Source organism: Cebidichthys violaceus, unplaced genomic scaffold, assembly GCF_023349555.1.
Source record: "Cebidichthys violaceus isolate CVI_PGR_0920_01 unplaced genomic scaffold, fCebVio1.0.p SCAF_23, whole genome shotgun sequence".
NCBI classification, from domain to species: domain Eukaryota; kingdom Metazoa; phylum Chordata; class Actinopteri; order Perciformes; family Stichaeidae; genus Cebidichthys; species Cebidichthys violaceus.
In genome coordinates this window covers 819416-839582 of record NW_027176406.1, presented here as the reverse complement: position 1 = coordinate 839582, position 20167 = coordinate 819416, and the positions used below count along the sequence as shown (strand labels likewise).

Below are 20167 nucleotides of genomic sequence, written 5' to 3'. Positions count from 1 at the left end.
TTTGTCTGTTTCTAAGATAGCAACTAATACAAAATATATATTTGAAGACTTCTCAAGTGATCGGACACATACTCTGTAATACAAAAGGTGTATCATTTGTTTTTGTTTATAGCTCTCTCGTACAGTTCTATATTTTAAGATTCATTTTATGTTTTATATTTTGTTGTTTCATGTATATATACATGGTAGTACCATTTTCAGTATAATCATATAAAATGTATATTCATCTGAAGAAAAAGGAAACCACGGCGACCTTCTGATGACGTCAAATTAGCCTCTTCCGCTCTTGCTCGCGCAGTAAACATGGCGACCGGCTAAAGCAGTCCGTGCATGCATTCATTCCTGAAGGCTTTGGATTTCTCTTTCGCAGCGTAACGCTACACAACACGTTTTACTTTAGTTTTTGGTACGCAAAGGTGCGCGTGTGGGGCGTTACGCTCTACGGACTTTTTTGGAATAAAAGGTAAGATTCAAATGTCGTTCCTCCTTCGCTGCTGTCGTTGCTAACGCGGCCCTAGCTACAAGTGCGAGCTAACGTCAACAGATAGCCGAACGTTAGCATTTGCCAGCCAAATGCTGCATGGCCCGCTATGAGAAGATATAACTGTTAGATATCTATCACATATATAAGTTGACCGGCTTTATACTGTTCGATAGCTACTTAAAACACCCGAGTGTTTGAATACGTTGTATCTAACACACACAGAGAGAGAGAGAGAGAGAGAGAGAGAGAGAGAGAGAGACTTAGAGAGAGAAAGACTTAGATTGTCTTCGCTTGTACGTTAGCTATAGCTACGTTGTTTAACTAACGTTCGCCAACCATCACTATTAACATTACTCAACATAGCGCAACGTTACAATGTTTATTTGTCTTAATGTTACATTTACATTTAGTTACAGTTTTACTAATGATACTTTTAAATGTAATGTATGCAGAGGTAACAAGCATGTCATTAGTAGTAGTAAACGAAGGTTAAATGAAACGAACTAATCTCTTAAAGATGCTGTGAAACATCTGACAGAGACGTCTTTGAATTCATTGTGAAATGTAAAATATAAATTATAGATGTGTATATTCTGTCAGCGGACACAGATCGTTAATTTCTTTTTTTACATGTCATAACTTTGCAGGGTGAAGGAGACGCACCGGCACGATGGGGAGACGTTCAACCTCCTCCACCAAGAGTGGGAAGTTCATGAACCCCACCGACCAGGCCAGTAAGTACCGACCATAACCAGCAGCTGGTTCCTCTTTCCCGGCTTGCTGGATAACATCCGAAGAATGATCAACTCATTGTTTTCAAGTGCCAGAACAATAACTAGTGTACCCTTGTTTTCCACCTCTCTTACAGGAAAGGAGGCCAGGAAAAGGGAGTTAAAAAAGGTACGAGTGGTCTTTAAACATATTCACTTTTAAATGTACTCTTTACAGTGGCGTTATTGTGTTAATAACATGTGGCTTCTTTTGTTAATATCTGTGATAGAACAAGAAGCAGAGGATGATGGTGAGAGCTGCTGTGCTGAAGATGAAGGACCCCAGACAGATCATTAAAGACATGGAGAAGCTGGATGAGATGGGTGGGGAGGCTGGATTTATACGTTTCTGTAAAACTGGCTTTCATGTGTCTTTACATAGGTTTACGGTCCCTAAATATAAAGTTAGAATGTTTTTTTTCATGATTTATGGCTTTTGGACTATTTCAACTGATTTAACTATAACAAAAGATCATCATTTCCTAAAGCTGCTGCTTTTGTTAAAATATTAAGCTTTTCTGTAACGCCTTCAACAGAGTTCAACCCAGTCCAGCAGCCCTTGCTGAATGAGAAAGTGCTGCGGGACAAGAGGAAGAAGCTACGTGAGACATTTGAGCGCATTGTCCGTCTCTACGAGAGAGAGAATCCCGACACCTACAAGGAGCTACGCAAACTTGAGTTGGACTATGAGACCAAGCGAGGGCAGCTGGCTCTCTATTTTGATTCAGTCAAGGTGTGTTTATGTGTATTTGTTTGGATTCATAAACATGTTTTTGTATTTACTGTATTACAAGTCCTTGACTTGTAATACAGTAAATAAACACTTCGCCCATGATTGGACTGAAATGCATCAATAGGGAAAGTATTGTGGTTGCAGGCATAGTTGTGAATTTAGATTTTTATTAATCTTGACTCATTGAGAAGCACCAGCAAATTTGTGTCTTTTATTTAATTTGCGGGAATTTATACACAGTTTGTTGAGCCCCAACACTTCATATTTGTTTCTTTACATTGCTGAGGCATTGTGGTGACTCTATTTACTATCATGTGTTTTGTGTCCTCTTTTTCAGAATGCAGAGTCAGTGGAGGTTGACAGTATTCCTTTACCAGATATGCCTCATGCACCCTCCAATATCCACATCCAGGACATCCCACTACCAGGAGCTCAGCCCCCCTCCATACTGAAGAAAAACGTCTCTTTTGGGTAGTTATTAACATGTGCATACCAGGCGACAAACCTCCGGTTCTGCTGAGTGAAGCCACTGTGGAATTGTCTTAAAACTTACATTCTTTCTAATGGCCATCAGGGGGCGACTCCTCGGGTTGTAAAAATAAGTCAGATTGTATAGAAGTCTAGTCTAAAATGACTCTACTTCTCTCTTGATTTATTCCCTCAGTAAACATTGTAAACATGAGTTTATGGTCTCAACCTCTAGTTTCAAGTCTTCTTCAATACAGCGTAATGTTCATTTAGTAAATTATGGTCCATTTAGAGTAAAACAGACCATAAAGACCGTTCATTGGTTGCAAAAAAAACCCAACATGTGATGGCTGTAATCCAAGATGACGACGGCTACATCGCCGAACTCAAGGCTTCAAAACAGCAGTCCACAAATCAATGGGTTTAAGTAATACTGCTGAGTATTGCTCTGCCACTGAGGTAATCATTTTTTTGTGGGAATTCTGTTTTTATGCATCTCTCAGTAAAGGACCTCTGTCGGCATCTTCTGGAGCGATTTTGGCAACAGTGCCAGGTGTGCCACGCTTACCTCCAGGGAAGAAACCCCCTGGACCCCCACCCGGGCCCCCACCCCCACAGGTTCTGGCACTGTACGGCATCCCAGCTCGACGAGCTTATGGCACCGACACAGGTAACGCACAAACCCTGAATGACTACATTTCTGAATGCTAATTTTCCTTTAATTTAATTCCTAATTTTTCTTTTTTTTCCTGAGCAGAGCCTTCCATTCCTGGTTTAGAAAAGGACTCTCCGATGGAGTTGGGAAGAGATCGGGACAGCGGCAGTGAGAGTGACAGAGATCGGGACGACGTGGACGACGACGAAAGCGACTCCGAGGAGGACAGCGAAGACGAGAGAGAGGAAGGAGGAGACGGCGACCTGAGGATGAGTGTGGACCGGCCCGATGAGGAGAGGGAGAGGGAGGAGGACAGAGACCGAAATGAAAGACATGCAGGTGAGTGTTTCAGAATCGCTTTAATGTATTTTTCCTTTAAGTTCTCAACTTACTCATCCTTTTGATGAATTACTTTTGATTACGTTTAATTACTTTAGGTCGCAGTGTACGATTCGCTGACATGCCTCCAGAGACACTCCGTGAAGGAAAGAAGAAGAAGAAGAGGGTGGTGAAGAAGACCAAGGCCATTACCCCTCTGCAGGCTATGATGTTGAGGATGGCAGGTACTGTAGTATACCAGGGTCTTTGCTCCATACTTGCTAAGCTAGCATACTTTAATTTCTATTTCTGATGACATGGTGCTGTATTGTTCAAATGTTTGTCTCCAGGTCAGTCAGTTCCTGAAGACGAGGAAGAGGAAGAGGTGGAGGAGGAATACACGGATGAATCGGACGGCTCAGACATCGAGGACAGGGGACCACCCGGGGAAAACCCGCCCCACCTCATGGCTAATCCGCGTCTACCCCCTCCTGCTGGGCCGGTGGGCCAGCAAGGACCTCCACACCTGCAAGGTCCACCAATGACTGGGCCTCCACCACTGGGTCCACCCCCAGCTCCCCCCATGAGGCCTCCTGGTCCACCCTCTGGCCCGCCCCCAGGTCCACCACCAGGTTAGTTGCACCGGGAAACTATGCTTCAGCTCTGACCTCCATACTAGAATAAATCTCTTTACCTGTTTTTAATGCATCCACACCGGAAGCAGCCGGGGGCATCATGTTTTCAGGAATGACTTGAGGAAATTTCTTCAAATTTGGCACAAAGTCCACTTGGACTCGAGGATGAACCGATTAGGATTTGTTTCATCAACGTCACCGGTGTCACATTTGGCTGACACATGTATTTTGCAATACCATCTTTACCTTGATAAATATACACACATGTGGTTTAAGCACACACCCGATGAACTACGTCATTCCCACGTAGTTTATACTGTTTATGGTTATGTACAGACGAGCGCCTTTCCTTTTCTTCATGAACCTCAGAGCCTGCGTGAGCAGCCGGTGAACTGCTGCAGCTCGTACGCGTGTGGTGTCCACACAGACAGCGACCTCAACAGATCATTTTCACTGTCTTATTGTTTCTGTCCCATGCATGTCACACCAAAAAAATAATTTTTAAAAAGTGGGTCCCGAGAAAAAAAGTTGATATTTTCTGTCTTTAGGTGCTCCTCCGTTCCTGAGGCCTCCTGGTATGCCTGGAGGCATGAGGGGTCCAATGCCCCGCCTTCTGCCCCCTGGACCTCCGCCAGGTCGGCCCCCGGGCCCCCCACCAGGCCCCCCTCCTGGCCTCCCACCGGGCCCCCCACCACGAGGACCCCCTCCCAGACTCCCACTCCCTGCACCACCAGGTGTGTGTGTGTGTGTGTGTGTGTGTGTGTGTGGTACTTTCAATCCAAATGTAAACTGAGTGTGTGTATATGCTCTATATGTTCTTGTGTGTGAATATACGTGACAAAAGAAAATATTTTAGTTATTTTATATGCCATCACAGCTCAGCTGCAGTGAAACTCAAACTGAGGCAGTAAAAATATACTTCTATACATCATTAAACATACTTTGTAAGCATACTTTATGTTTTAAATCTGTGGAGTGGCGAAGAGGAATGTCATACATTTCTCATTAAAATACACTTTGTGTCTTTTTGCAGGTATCCCGCCTCCTCCCCCAAGAGCTGGAGGGCCCCCGCGTCCACTTGCCCCACCACTCTCCCTCTTTCCTCCCCCTCTCAACGCCAACGTGCTCAGTGCTCCTCCCAACATTGTCCAGAGACAAAAAGGCTCAGGATCCAACCCGGATGGTTCACAGGGCAACATGCCGCCCCCTTCCATGCCCATGCCTATGCCCATGCGACCGGGCGTCATGCAGATGCCTCCCCCCCCAGGGACAGCTGCCGCCCCCACGGGCGCCAATCCCCCCGGGCACCACCACGCGGCCACCATCGAAAAGCGACCCAACATCACGTCGGTCGCAGCAGCCGGAGGCAGCCTAGCTGCAGGTGCCGGCTCCGGCGGGGCCACCATCTCCGCCAAACCTCAGATTATCAATCCGAAGACAGAGGTCACCCGCTTCGTGCCCACGGCACTGAGGGTGCGCAGGGACAAGAGCGGAGGGATGCCCGGGGCAGCAGCTGGGCATCACGAGAAAGGAGGTCACGGAGGAAGGAGGGGAGATGACGGCATGGGAGGTGGACATGGGCAGAAACAGCAGGCAACAGCTGCTTCGATGGGCTTGGTCCACCAAGTCCAGATGGGTGCTGTGTCTCAGTCCAACATGAAGACTAAAGACCAGATGTATGAAGCCTTTATGAGGGAGATGGAGGGACTCCTCTGAGACTTCGGAGGGTATTTGGGGCGGATGTTCAGTGGGGTTCAAAGGTGTATTTGTTTTCTGTGCAGAGTGCTAGAGGTAGCTGTCTTCAAGGCAGTCAGCTAGATTAGTTTATTTTCAGTAAACAAGGAAAGACTGCTACACTCAGCACTGATCTCCATCTTCATTTGATTTGGATTTTTATTTGTTGTATCAAGGATTATGTGAATTTGCTTGATAAGAAATCAGATTATACATGAAATTGTAATTTTTTTTTAAATTAGTTGCTAAGACCCCTAAAAAGAAGACTATTCTCTGCTATGAAAACATTGTCTGCCAGAGACTACCTGTGCTTTTTCTCCTCCATTTTTAGTCCATTTTTTTTCTTCTTACAACTGGCATTTTCTTCCGGCCAACTGTTTGTGTTTTGCCATGACCAGAAAAAGCATTTTGTATGATTGTTATTTTATCTCTGAAACATGTTGGACATTGAAATAAAGGTGTGGAAAGTTTGTCTTAAACGATTTGATCTGCAGCGAAATAAATACTTTTTACCTCATCCTTCAGTGTGTGATATAGGAGACAATATATGCAACACATGGATAACATAATCATACACATGTTTTAGCAATTCCTGTCTGGATGCTTAATATCTGGGAAAGATTTTACTAAATTCCACCAGTCAGTAATTTAGTATTCTTAATGATTTTGTGGCGCCTTCAGTGTATACGTGTAAGAACAACAAATCCCATCATCCAGTGCGGCTTGAGATCGATTTTTCGCATCTGCGCATTCCGTAGCTGACGACACGTTGGGACTAAAAGCATGGCGGACGACGTTGTGGAAAGCGTGAAGCCGAACACAGACGAAACACTCCAAAGTACGAGTAGCGAGGATGTTGACGGTCCTCTTGACAGCGGCGAAAACGAGGTGGCAGTGAAGACCTTCAAGGATTTGGTAAGTCCGCCTCACAGAGCGCGAGGAAGCAACGCCATTTTAGCAACAAAAACAAGCAGCGGCATTGAGCTAGCTAAACTAAGCTAGTAGCGGCTGCACTTGTATTTTAAATACCTGCTATCTGACCACGTTGTGATTTGGTAGCAAAACAGTGGCGGCAACGTTCAAAGGTCTCTGCTCTGTGTCTTCTCCGTCCATTAGGGTGTTACCGAGGTTCTTTGTGAGTCGTGTGATCAGCTGGGATGGAAGACTCCAACGAAGATCCAGGTAGAAGCGATACCTGTAGCCCTGGAAGGTGAGTGATCCCAGAAGCCTCTTTCTGTTTACGGTCTCCATCAGGAAAGGCAGCTGCCGGTACCACTGTGGTTTATTTGTGTGTGTTTCAAACGTGCTTAGCCTCAAAACCAGTGGTGGAAGAAGCATTCAGATCTGTTACATAAGAGCAACAGTACCTAGTATAGTACTTCATTAATTGTGCTTAGTTTGCTTTCCTCCACCGCTCAAAACGCATAACTTCTATAACATTTGTACCTGCAGGGAAAGACATCATCGGCCTGGCGGAGACTGGTTCCGGAAAGACGGGTGCCTTCGCTCTGCCCATCCTGCAGTCCCTGCTGGGTTCGCCCCAGAGGCTCCACACCCTCGTCCTCACCCCCACCAGGGAGCTGGCCTTTCAGATCGCCGAGCAGTTTGAGGCCCTGGGCTCCAGCATCGGTGTAAAGTGTGGTGAGTGTCCATTCACGGTTAATGACTGGTTTTGCAACGAGTCGGATCACTTTCTGTGGTTCTGTTCCTAAAGCTTGTTTCTGTTGCAGCCGTCATAGTCGGAGGAATCGACATGATGTCCCAGTCATTGGTGTTGGCTAAAAAACCACACATAGTTATTGGTAAGACCGTAAGCTGCACCGCATCACAATTTAAACAACAGATGTTTTTGTTTGTAGCATCAATGTGATGAAGTGAACCAAATATGTTACAGCCACACCTGGTCGGTTGATAGACCACATGGAGAACACAAAGGGCTTCTCCCTGCGAGCGCTGAAGTTCCTGGTCATGGATGAAGCAGACAGAATCCTCAACATGGACTTTGAGACTGAGGTGAGTTATTGATGGCGGTGCAACGGTTTCCCCCTGCGTTTAGCTTTAGTATGAAGGGACATAATCACTTAATTTAACAAACAAATGTATTACATGCGTGACACTATGAGGCATTGTGATTATGCAGTGTGTTATTCTCGTGAATGCAATTTCTCAGGAATGCCTGGAGGGAATTACGTTAAATCTGTCAAACATCCATTCGACCCCGTGGCCGTATTTAAAGTTCCTTAAAGTCTCTTTTCTCTCTGTTGCCAGGTGGATAAAATCTTGAAGGTGATTCCCAGAGAGCGGCGCACCTACTTGTTCTCTGCCACCATGACCAAAAAGGTAGAAATACACGCCGATCAATACTGAGCAGCATGTGACCTGTAGTGTTTATAGTGCTGAAAATGTATAAGCTGACACTAGAGCTGTCCACCACTTGTGGAGCCGACTTTGCTTTTCTCTTGCACTGACATTCTTTCATTTGGCTACAGGTCCAGAAGCTACAGAGAGCAGCTCTGAAAGATCCTGTGAAGTGTATGGTGTCCACCAAATACTCTACCGTAGACAAACTACAGCAGTATTACGTCTTCATACCATCGAAGTACAAGGTACGGCACATTCGCCTTTCATGTTTTAATGTCTGACACCCCATTCCATATGCTGGGCATCCGCCGAACGTCACCCTCCCATTATAATTGTGTGTTATTGCCTTTTCTGACACCGTTTTGTGTGTGTCTGTGTGTGTGTGTTTGTGTGTTTGTGTTTCCAGGACTGTTACCTGGTGTCCATCCTGAACGAGCTGGCCGGCAACTCATTCATGATTTTCTGCAGCACATGTAACAATGCCCAGCGGGTGGCGCTGTTGTTAAGGAACCTCGGCATCACTGCCATCCCTCTTCACGGCCAGATGAGTCAGGTAGACATGAACACACACAACCTTTTCTCATAACTCAGACGAATCGATGCAAACATTTGTCCTCATTGACATCGAGGGTGATGCAATGGTTTGACAACAGAGGGACGGTGTTACACAATCACCTTTTTTTTTTTTGCATGCTCTGCTTCTCGCTGTTATTTGATGAAGCTTGAAAAATGTTGCTGATGCCGAGTTTTTTCTTCTTCCAAACACAATCATTCATAATGTCAGTAAGCAGTTACCAGCACTAGTGCAGACTGCAGAGCTGTCCTCTGCATTGCCCGCACCATACAGTACAAATATTTGACAATGTTTATTTGATGAATTGATTAGTCAATCGATAGAAAGTGAATGGCTGATTAAACATGTTAGTTTATTTTTTAAAGCAACAATGACAAAGTTTGTGTTTTAATTTTTTTTTTTGTCAAAGCTGACGTTCTATAGACGATTAATCGAGAAAATAACAGGTTGCCTACTAAAGTTACGACACTGAACTACAGAACATTCTTTGCTGCGTCCTTAAAACGTAGTGAAGTGAATTCTTATTTTACCATATGCTGATGAGTCATGTTTGAAGCAGTTGTTAAACTACATTTACATTATCTGCCACAGTAGAGCTCTTTTGTGACGAGGACAAACACCTTTTCTCATCCTTTTTACAGCCAATGTGTGAGTGTCGAGTAGCTTTGGCTCTATTTAGGCCGGTAGAACAGCGCCCTCTTCTGGTTTTGTGCCGCACAGTAATGCAACTTCACAAACTTTACCAAATCTTGTGTGTGTGTGTGTGTGTGTGTGTGTGTGTGTGTGTGTGTGTGTGTGTGTGTGTCCAAACCATAAGGCAAAGTTTCTACATTATGTAATGGTGCATATTTATACTCTCACATCTGTAATAAGTCTTTTGAGGAAAAGCCAAATTGACTCTGGATCTTCCTCCATCTGTTGGTCAGAACAAACGTCTTGGAGCGCTGAACAAGTTCAAGTCCAAGTCTCGGTCGGTGCTGCTGGCGACGGACGTGGCGTCCAGAGGGCTGGACATTCCTCATGTCGACTGCGTCATCAACTACGACATCCCCACCCACTCCAAGGTGCGTAGGCGCCGGTGTTCAGCGCTGCCAAGTTTGTTTGATGATTTCATGACTTTGAGTGGGTTTTGAATGGATCTGTCTGCCCTCCATAGGACTACATCCATAGAGTCGGACGAACAGCCAGGGCAGGGCGGGCTGGGAAATCCATCACTTTTGTCACTCAGTAAGAACGTGTTCTCAGCTGTTGTTTTCTAATGCGTTTCAAAAAACTTTTACTGCATCAAACTGACACATTCTGGTCCCTCAGATATGACGTGGAGCTTTTCCAGCGGATTGAAAGCCTGATTGGGAAGAAGCTTCCTGCCTTCCCAACCCAGGAGGATGAGGTGATGATGTTGGTAGAGAGGGTGAGCGAGGCCCAGAGGTTTGCCAGGCTGGTGAGTCGTCACTTTTCTGAATGCGTTTCAAATGTCTCCACAAACACGGAAAACCACGTTGTCGTGTGCAAAACAGGCTGCATTATCGCAAAAACCCTCTTTAGCTAACCAACGCTTGTTAAGGACACACTGTATGAACAGAAATGTGTGCATTACTGTCCAAATAACTTGAATGTCTTCTCAAAGAGACATAGAATATTCTATATTGTGAGGAACAGACTCAAGGATTGTCTCCTCTGTTTACCAGATAAATGGGTATGAAATATTGTAAAAATATCCACTTAAAGTCTGTTATATCAACACATTTGGAACATGACCGGTGGTGTTTATGATGGGATACTTGAGTTAATCTAATACTGCTGTGAGGGTACATCTGGGGGGATTGGGAACCACTGAAAGATGGATGTCATTTCTGGATTGTATATTGGAAAAAAAAAAAAAAAACTGTCTTCCTCAGGAAATGAAGGAGCAAGGCGAGAAAAGGAAAAGGCCCCGAGGAGGAGATGGAGACCAGGATGACACAGAACAAGCAAGCGGTGTGAGGAAGAAAGTGAGAGGAGGAGTGGGAGCAGGGAGAGGAGGAGGAGGAGGAGATGGAGGGGGGATGAAGAAGAGAGGTGGAGCAGCCTGGAGGGGAGGGCGCTGAAGCCTCCTCCATAAACTGATTGTACATAACAATACAATGCCTTTCTTGTTTTTGGATGTATAACTTGCTTTCCCTGCCCCTCTATGACATTTTCCCATTTGTAATAAAATGCCACTGTAAAAACCAAAGCTTTAGTTTGTGGTAGAGTGGTCTATGATTGCCAGACTTTTTAATTATTTTTTTTTATTATTGTTCTTAAATTACATTTTGTTAAGAATGAAGACGTGTGAGGTACTTATTTTTTAACTTACTTGTAATGCAGGTAAGCATGTATGCATGTCATTGGTTCACAAATCGGAGGGTTGGTTTGTCTCAGCCAATGGCGGAGAGGGGGGAGAGAAAGACCGCAAAGTGAAAGCCCAATTGTCTCTGGGCTGCATCTAGTGGGTGTGTACGATGCATAGATATTTTTGGGATAGATTTTATTGAAAAAGCGTTTACTGAAGCACAATGTCCCCGTGCAATTCGTCATCAACGTGTTTTTAATTCGTGAGTTAAAAGAGACCGTGACACACACACACACACACACACACACACACACACACACACACACACACACACACACACACACACGAGATGCACATTTCTGCTCCAGTGAGTCATCTCCCAGGCTGTCACAGTGTGGCGTATTGATCTGCTCGGTCCGTCTCTATGTGAGCACAGTCCGTAGTAGGCGGGAGCAAGCAACGGTCCGAGTCCGCTCCGGTGAGGAGGGGCCCCAGTGTGGAGGTAGTAGCTCTGTGTGGAGGTAGCACACTGTGTATGTGGCGCATACCGGAGCCCCTGTTACATGCCTGCGTTTCATTCAGTTGTGTGGAGCAGCTAGTCGCACACGGGGGTCGCATCGTTCGTCGTCCGGGGGAGAGAGATCTGACTGCTTGGTGAACAGGATCGGACTGCTGCTTCGCTGACTAACGACACACACCAGGTACATTAACTGTTATGAACCTGCGGTGGGGGTGTGTGAGCGGAGCCGTCTTCAGGATGGAGGTTTCCCTGGAAACTAAGTTTAGGCTATTACGGTAGTCAGTATTTAGGAAACATTAATTAGTGAGTTAAGACTACACTTTTAAATGTGAGGAACCTTGCGGCCCCTTTTTCCCACCTATGTTAGATGAAGAGATAAAGCTGAAACTCTTTAATAGATAACAGAATAAGTGCTATTTAGCTGTTAAGCTAGCTTTATGAGTAACGTCACACTTTTTATTTGTGTTAAACATTGCTGCAGATAGTATTAATATATATATATTTAAATAACTGAAGTTAATTGTTTTTGTTTATCATAACGGTCGTTCTCCCGGTAATAACTGGACTTTTAGCTGACGTTATAACGTTATTTGACCGTTATAACAATATTACCGTATCGTGTGCATAACGTTACTAGTTTGGCTAACGTTACATTAGTTTGCTAACGCAATGTCAGTTGCGCAAGTTTAGCTTAAAATACCGCAGATATGAGCCTAATATTTGTCAAACCGGACCACAGGAGCAACTTTACCCCCCACACTGCGGGTTTCTGTTCATTCTGTGCTTTGTCACTTTATCCGTTATATAAGCTCCGTCCGTACAGACACGCGCAGGTTGTATCCTATCTGAACTATGGTGGTTTATTTTCTATACCGCAAGATCTCTGGAAGAAGACGTGGTGAGGTGCCATTCACGACGTCGCTCCCGTTGCTGCGAGAGCGGTGAAGCCTACGCAGTATGCGGATTGGACTATCAGACCTACACCAACAGCTACAGTGCAGTCGAACTTCTAACTTGTGCCACCGTCTGTCACTAGTCATGCTCTGAACTGGATGCACTGTGTCCTGGGCATTTGCTACTTAGTTACACTAGGAGTTTTATTATATACATGATATATTCATGCCTTATATCACACAGAGTGATCTGTTTGTAATGTGACAGTTCTCACAGTTGTTAGATATGTATAATATAGTGTAATTACAAAAGGAAATCATAATTCCACTGAGTGCACACAGAGTATTAAAGGGCACAGGAGGTGTTTCTGATGTTTCATATCCTATCTGTGATGTCTAAGGTATACCAATCCCTGTCTGTTCCAGGTGGCCACGTTGCTCTGGTAAAGCCCAGGTAAGATGTCTCATCGGAGTGGGCAAGAGGACCCGGAGCGGTACCTGTTCGTGGACCGGGCTGTGGTTTACAACCCAGCCACGCAGGCCGACTGGACGGCCAAGAAGCTGGTGTGGATACCCTCGGAGCGCAATGGCTTCGAGGCGGCCAGCATCCGGGAGGAGCGCGGCGACGAGGTGCTGGTGGAGCTGGCCGAGAACGGCAAGAAGGCGGTGGTCAACAAGGATGACATCCAGAAGATGAACCCGCCCAAGTTCAGCAAGGTGGAGGACATGGCCGAGCTCACCTGTCTGAACGAGGCCTCGGTGCTGCACAACCTGAAGGACCGCTACTACTCTGGGCTCATATACGTGAGTGACTTAGACCTGGACCCTTCAAAGAGTGTCTGTGTTTTTGTAACGGTCTGTACTCTCCACACAGGGGGAATTATTAACCTTAAAAACTCACAGATCATTGAATTTCACCCCTAGTTCTAATTACAAAAAATGATGGGCAGTATTTCTGCTTGTACGCACACTAGTCTTAACTTTTAGCCGTCTGTCTTTGGCTCTCTTGGGTCAAAATTGAGATCTGATATTAGTTTTTGTTAGGGGACAGAGAGGGCATTGAGCCTTTTGCTGTTCTGTATGAATCCCGACCAAACACATGGCCACGCAGCATGCGTGACAGACCTTGCTTGTCTTTTAACCATTGCCAGACTTTCACCTCCACTTGATCGTCTGTCTTTAGTGCCTCTGGGTTACAGATCGTTACCTCCCCCCACAGCTTCTCCCTCACCTAAGCCAGAGGCCGGCCTCTTCCATAAACACTACTGCTTTCAGTTTGTTTGTCCTGCTCAGTGCCCTGACCGGTGGACCTTGTGTGATCCCAGAAATGTCTTGACCTCTCTCTCTCTTTTTCCCGACGGTTGAAAACCAAACACTTTTTTTGCCCCAAATGCAGGATACCGGGATTATTATGTAATCTTGTCTTTAAGCCTCAATACACACTAATTCAGATACATTTGAAAATGCTGTTTACGTGCCGAAGCGTTGTCACTGACTACAAGTTGACCATCAGTTTTTTCCCTGAGCCAGTTGCTGCAACCCAGATCACAAGACAACCTTACGGTAAAACAGTGTTTTAAAAGCTACGTTTCCCCCCCATACACATGGCAGTACAAGACCAACGTTTTTAAATGCATTCAGCTTGTAATGTAGTTTGGTAAAGCTCTGGCTTCTGTGGTCCAAAATGTAATCCAAAACAAACACAGTTAAGTGTCTAATTTCTTAATTACATATCTGCATTTATCACAGCCAACATTTGCAGCGTTCCGTATCGCTGCGTTGCCACCGGCCCCATAATCCAATTTCAGTACAGACGAAGCTGCTCTGTGATGTTCTAGTTGTGATCTTGACCCATTTAGTGACATGTTTTCCACGAATAGAATGTGGGTTGGTTGATACCTGAGACTGCAGAGGGAATTGTAGAACTGATAATTTATCTTCTTCACAAGACATAAAATAACCTCACCGCTGTCTCTCAGATGAAGTCCACCTCATCACGCCAGTCCTCCCAGTTCCCTCCTCTTCATTTTCTGTCTAATACCATAGTGTCACAGTTTCGTCTTTTTTTTGGGTGGTTCAGAACTGGCTTTGGAGCTTCTTGATTCACCCCTTGGCTAAGAGAAATTGAAAACATGTGTCCGACGGTGTTGGTTTTCTATCGGGAAGAGAATCTCCCCATTCAGCTGGCTCTCAGAAGAAGAAACCCCCCCAATGTTCTAAACGTTTCACAGTGTATTTGACTTAGCCCCCCAGAGCTCAGCTACATCTACTGCAGACATAATATAATGGCTCCCCCAGGCTGTGTTCTTAGTTGAAGGTGGTTGAGAAGACTTCATGTCTGAATCACAACGTGATCCGCATCTGTTCAGGGTCTCTAAACACCCCCCCCCCCCACACACACACACACACACACACACACACACACATTAATGTAATTGTTAGCCATATCTGCGTAATATTGGCTATAGTGCGATTAAGCTCTCTCTCTCTCTGCTTGTAGTTTTTCTGTGGATTGCAATCAAACATCTTTACTGGCCAGCAACTGGAAACCTTAAGGTCACCACTGCATTTTTAATCCTCTGGTCTCTGAGCGGTTCATCTATCCTGTACCGGCTTCACCCGTGTGATGTTTAGTCAGCCCGTTGAGCCTCCTTTATCGTAGCAGCTTCAGCTATCTGTGAGCTGGTGAATCACAGGCTAATAACCGTGATGCTACAACGCCAGGCTACGCCACGCCAGCGGGGGCCACAAGCGGGCCTTTGTGTCGCTGGATAAGCCTCAGCTGCTAGAAAGCCTCAGCATTCTTCCATGTCAGAAAGATTGTCCGTCTGTCTGTCTCCTGCCGGCCGCCCACATCAGCTCTGCTGCTGCCCAGCGTCCGTCCTGTCCTCACCACCTCTCCTCCCGTTCCCACACTCGCTCTGCTTCTCTCCTCTTCCCTGCCTCACTGGTCCTGGACAATAATGACATGGACTCTGTGTCTTTTTATTGCATCTAGACCTCATCTTATTTGTTACATCTGTACTTTTCTTTGACGTTTTGAATATTTCTGTGATTGCTAGATATATGCTAGCCAAACCTCCATCCCATTTCCCTACTCAAAGTGTGTTTTGCTCATTTCTAATGTTGGATCTGCTGCAGGGCGAACAACAGTCATTTTCACATGTTTGACTTAAAGCCACATGTGACGTCTCTTTCTGCTGGACGTTTGCAGAACCCCGATGTAACCTTTGACATTCTGTTTGCTAAACACGAGCATGTAAGACTCAAACCTAAACTCCTTCTGATTCACACTGCATTTTAATGAACTGCACTGCAGTACACATTTTGACGGCCCCACTGCTCTAAAATTCAGCGAGCAAGAATTTCCAACTTGTTAAAGCTGGAGAACAGCAGGTGTCCCGCCGCTGTCAATGTGATTTAATACCATGCATTTCGGGGTATTGATCGTATTTCAAAGCCCAGGCGGAAGTATTCGCGAGCTCCGTTATGAAATCACCGGAGTGAACCACGGTCAAGGTCTCCTCACAGATCGACGGCGCCCAGAGAGCCCTCTCCAGCCTCTGCGGCGGAGACGGGCCGCTCCACGCGGGCACGCTGCCTGACTGATCAGAGATGGCAGATGGGGTCGGCTGTTGTGTCTGCTGTTGCCCGTGTGTTGCTCAGCTGTTACTAGGCCACGGCATCCCCTCCCCTGGATCTGATTTCACAGTGGAAATATCACCTTCTCTTTCCTAGACCTGGCCAGGCCCGTCGGTTTGGCAGGCGGCGTGGAGTTAGCCGTACGCTCTGCTAGCTGGCAACAGTGGCAGTAAATGTTATTTATGCTGCATTGATCCTGCGGGAGATTTAACAATAATTCCTGCAAGGGCAATGTCAGCAGTCCAACAACAAGCATGTGGAAAATATTGAATTATTCTATTTTGAGGCTGTTTTTATTTGATTGGTGGAATAATAAGAACCTCTAACTTAAGATAAAAGTCAAATTCAACCATGTTATTATTTTTAGAGATGACATTATTTTTGTCAAGCAATGAAAATAAATAAAACCCAGACGCTCCAGTTCAACTCTGGAGACTATTAAGCGCTCTGTGCATCATCATCATGCACATATAGACGTGATGCAGCAAACTACAATGACCCCTTGAATCCTTTAGCCGCCTGAGACGGTCCACATTTGACCTGTAGTCCATCTCTCTCTACAGCCTCCCCAGCTGAGAGCAGAACACACCCCCTATTTATAGCAGCTCCAGTTTCCAGATAAGGGGGAAAATACATTTTACATTGGACTCGAAAAAAGAGAGTGGAGAGTTAGAATTTCAACTCTCTCTCTCTCTCTCTCTCTCTCTCTCTCTCTCTGAGCTCTCTCTCTCTGTCTCATCTCTCTCTCTCTCTGTCTCATCTCTCTCTCTCTCTGTCTCATCTCTCTCTCTCTCTCTCTCTCTCTCTTTTTGAGCTCTCTGTCTCATCTCTTTCTCTCATCTCTCTCTCATCCCTCTCTTTCTCTTTCTGAGCTCTCTCTCTCTGTCTCATCTCTGTCTCTCTCTCTCATCTCTCTCTTTCGCTCTCTTTTTGAGCTCTCTCTCTCTGTCTCATCTCTCTCTCTCTCTCTCATCTCTCTCTTTCTCTCTCTCTCTTTTTGAGCTCTCTCTCTCTGTCTCATCCCTCTCTCTCTCTCTCTGAGCTCTCTCTCTCTCTGTCTCATCTCTGTCTCTCTCTCATCTCTCTCTTTCTCTCTCTCTCTCTTTTTGAGCTCTCTCTCTCTGTCTCATCTCTCTCTCATCCCTCTCTTTCTCTCTCTCATCTCTCTCTCTCTCTCTCTCTCTCTCTCTCTCTGAGCTCTCTCCTCCCCTCAGGTTGGGAGAAATTTACAGGACGGCTCACTGTTTGTTGCACCGCTGCCTCTCTGCTGGATTGGACCTGAGGGAGCTCTGTCAGCCGAATCATTGCTCCACTCTCCATTTCAGTCTGCCTCGCTCTCCTTCCCCTGCCTTCTTGTTTTTTTTTCTTTTCGTCTGCATCAGCGGTACCGGGCATCAGCTGCTCGGTGCTGACTGAGGTCCCCTACCTGAGCTGTTATGTAACGGTTACAATACGCCGTCTGCTCTCTGGGCCCGCTTTGTGAATCTATGGCTGCTGAGTCACTCGTGGCACGGGCGCCTCGCTCGGCCTTGGATGTAGTTTTAATCACGAAGCAGATGTCACAATCTTTGATGCTTTGATAAGAACAGATCACCGCAGGACATCTAAATATTCCATCTGTTTTTGACTTGACTTTATTATGGTATGATGCCATTCTTTGGCAGCGGGAGGAAGAAGGAGAGGATAGCAGAATAGACAGCTTTGAAACTCAAAGCTTAAAACAGAGGCTCGGTCGTTCATCACAGACTGCAGCCTGTAGAGAACATGTGCCTTTTATGATCTCCAAGAGCCATGCTGGCAGTCGACTTTTAAGCTCAGCACAAAGCAGTTTACGGACAATGCTTCTAATTTTCCTTTTCTTAAACTGTTTAGCTTTGAAGTGCAAGTCTTCCTCGTAAAATCATGTCACTGTAGAGCGCACGCACGGAACAAACAAACACGTCTGTCACTCTGACCCCCACCGCAGCTGCCGCCACGATATCTTCTCACAGCAAATAGATGTTTGCTGCTCTATTAATGCTCATTTTGAATTCAGCACCTTTAAGGTTTACTCTTAATAAGCAAGCACTGAGTAGCTAGTTGGTAAGTAAGTAAGAGATGGGCATTTGCGCAGGCCCCTAGGATTAGCCTAACATGCCGATGATTAAAGTAAGCAGCTCTTTCTCTGTATTGTCTGTAGAGGGAATGCAAAGCCCCGACAGCATCTGCAGAATGAGAGAGCGCCGCGGCCCCGCCAGGGCCTCTCACTCTTTCCTGGCCGCCTTGCCGCCCGGTCGAGTCCGCCTGCAGCGTAGTCGAGGAGCGTTACCATACCACACACACACACTCTCTGGGGAGAAATCTCCTAATTACACAGCCAAATGCAACACCACGAGTCGGGAAACTTTTTTGCTGCAACACGAGTCTTCACAATATTCATGCACTCTTTGTTCACATCGTGTCGCGTTTGATTTGAACACTCTTATTAGGACTCTTTTTGTTTCTGCGCAGGAGACACGAGTCTGTTCAGTGTTTCATTTATAGTCTGACTCTCTAATCACTCTGGTCTATATCTATCTGCATGACCGCTATGATGATGTAAGCTCCTAAAAAGTGGGTCTGGCTTCACTGATAGTATGCAGACTTGATGATTTAAACAGATAGAATCTTGCTTGCTCCCTTTTTAGTGTTTTCTCTTGATATCCACTTCAGATTCTGGTTCATTTCAAGCAGGATTTGAATATCCACGGCATATATTTGATATGTTTTTTTTATATTTCTGGAATATATAGATATTCAAATGTTGAGCTGCAGCCTCTCTCTTGTTCCTTGCTGTGTATTAATTTCCCCATGTTTGTCTGTTTTGTATGTTTGATTGCAGACATACTCTGGCCTATTCTGTGTGGTTATCAACCCCTACAAGAACCTGCCCATCTATTCAGAGAACATCATTGAGATGTACAGAGGGAAGAAGAGGCACGAGATGCCGCCACACATCTATGCCATCTCTGAGTCAGCGTACCGCTGCATGCTTCAAGGTATGACGGACCGTTGTTTTCCTCCGATTGACCCTTTTTATCTTGCTTTTGTAAAGCTCCACGCTACAATTATTGGTCTTAATTGACAGGATTATGAAAATCTTGTGTCACGATGATCGTCCAGGGCGTGAATTATAGCGTTTCACACTGCCACCTAATGAAATATTCAAATTATTAAGTAACCTTTCAGTTGTCATCGTCTCCAAACATACTTCGACTGGTACCGTCGGGTGCAGTTAAGCTGGAGACTGAGGCGAGTTGTTTTTTACGCAAGTGTGTGTTCGTTTAGCTGGGAGTTTAGCTCACTTGCAGGCAGCATGGGGTTCGGCTGCATAGCCCAGGAGATTAGTGTGTGAAGAAAGTGTGTGAAATGTGTGAAAGGTCACAAGGTCAGAGCGGATGTGACATCATCGATTATGTCTGAGAGGTCCGCTTTCATCGAAGGGGGTCATGTAGAAGACTCACTTGTCTGACAGGGTTTCCAGCTGTGTCACCGGTGTCATTTGGTTAATTGGTAATTGCATTCTATTTAGAGGCTGTTCATCATCATCAGCGCCGCAAACGCCGGGCAAAGAGTGTTATTCTTATGTAACTCTCTGGCTCTGTTTTCCGTTTCTTTCTGCAAACCTTGAACTGCTTTCTTTTCTGAACCGCTGTAACTTATTTTCCAAGCACACAAGTTCACGTTCAATTCACAGTGACGTGTTTATTTAAGAGCAGTAGATTTGTGCAGCCGTACATCCCGATTTTGTGTTTGCTCACGAAGTGACATTATAATGCTGGTATACTCCTATAGCGGTGGTCTAAGTACAGTATGTCATCATATACTGCCCGCTGAGATGGACGACAGCATCTCTCTCTGCTTCAGGTATGAGTAATGTGCTGCAGGTGGCGAAGGTGAGATCTAAAAGCTCCTCTGATAGCGTGGGTGGTGAGAGGGTTTTCTGTGGGAGCTGATGCCCTGCCATGCCACAAACTGCAGTTGTTTCATACTCAAAGTTTTAGTCTGTTTAAAGTCTATAATAGAAGCACAAGTCAAGTCATCCACC

General features: G+C 45.5%; 3 protein-coding genes across 4 annotated transcripts in view; all 3 read left to right on the top strand.

The window, feature by feature from the left end:
* The first annotated feature begins 304 nt into the window (after positions 1-304).
* On the top strand, positions 305-6267 carry wbp11 (WW domain binding protein 11). The gene is made up of 12 exons (XM_068718949.1): positions 305-463; positions 1132-1218; positions 1353-1384; positions 1485-1578; positions 1791-1987; positions 2325-2458; positions 2959-3125; positions 3213-3449; positions 3548-3673; positions 3779-4060; positions 4612-4797; positions 5097-6267. The coding sequence occupies exons 2-12, from the start codon at positions 1155-1157 to the stop codon at positions 5777-5779; spliced, it is 2202 nt and encodes a 733-aa protein (XP_068575050.1). The 5' UTR covers positions 305-463; positions 1132-1154; the 3' UTR covers positions 5780-6267.
* Positions 6268-6564: 297 nt separating this feature from the next.
* On the top strand, positions 6565-10947 carry ddx47 (DEAD (Asp-Glu-Ala-Asp) box polypeptide 47). The gene is made up of 12 exons (XM_068719000.1): positions 6565-6712; positions 6914-7007; positions 7250-7438; positions 7528-7599; positions 7692-7810; positions 8066-8137; positions 8287-8403; positions 8565-8711; positions 9659-9796; positions 9889-9959; positions 10044-10173; positions 10631-10947. Exons 1-12 carry the CDS (start codon positions 6581-6583, stop codon positions 10817-10819), a joined length of 1470 nt encoding a protein of 489 aa, XP_068575101.1. The 5' UTR covers positions 6565-6580; the 3' UTR covers positions 10820-10947.
* Positions 10948-11529: 582 nt separating this feature from the next.
* The window catches only part of LOC137878583 (myosin-10), a 50147-nt gene continuing 41509 nt past the window's right edge, over positions 11530-20167 (top strand). For both annotated transcript variants that reach the window (XM_068718935.1, XM_068718934.1), the window contains exons 1-3: positions 11530-11747; positions 12886-13263; positions 18962-19118. In XM_068718935.1, the coding sequence (XP_068575036.1) occupies positions 12919-13263; positions 18962-19118 (502 nt within the window). In that variant the 5' untranslated portion in view covers positions 11530-11747; positions 12886-12918. The remainder of the gene's footprint in view (positions 11748-12885; positions 13264-18961; positions 19119-20167) is intronic.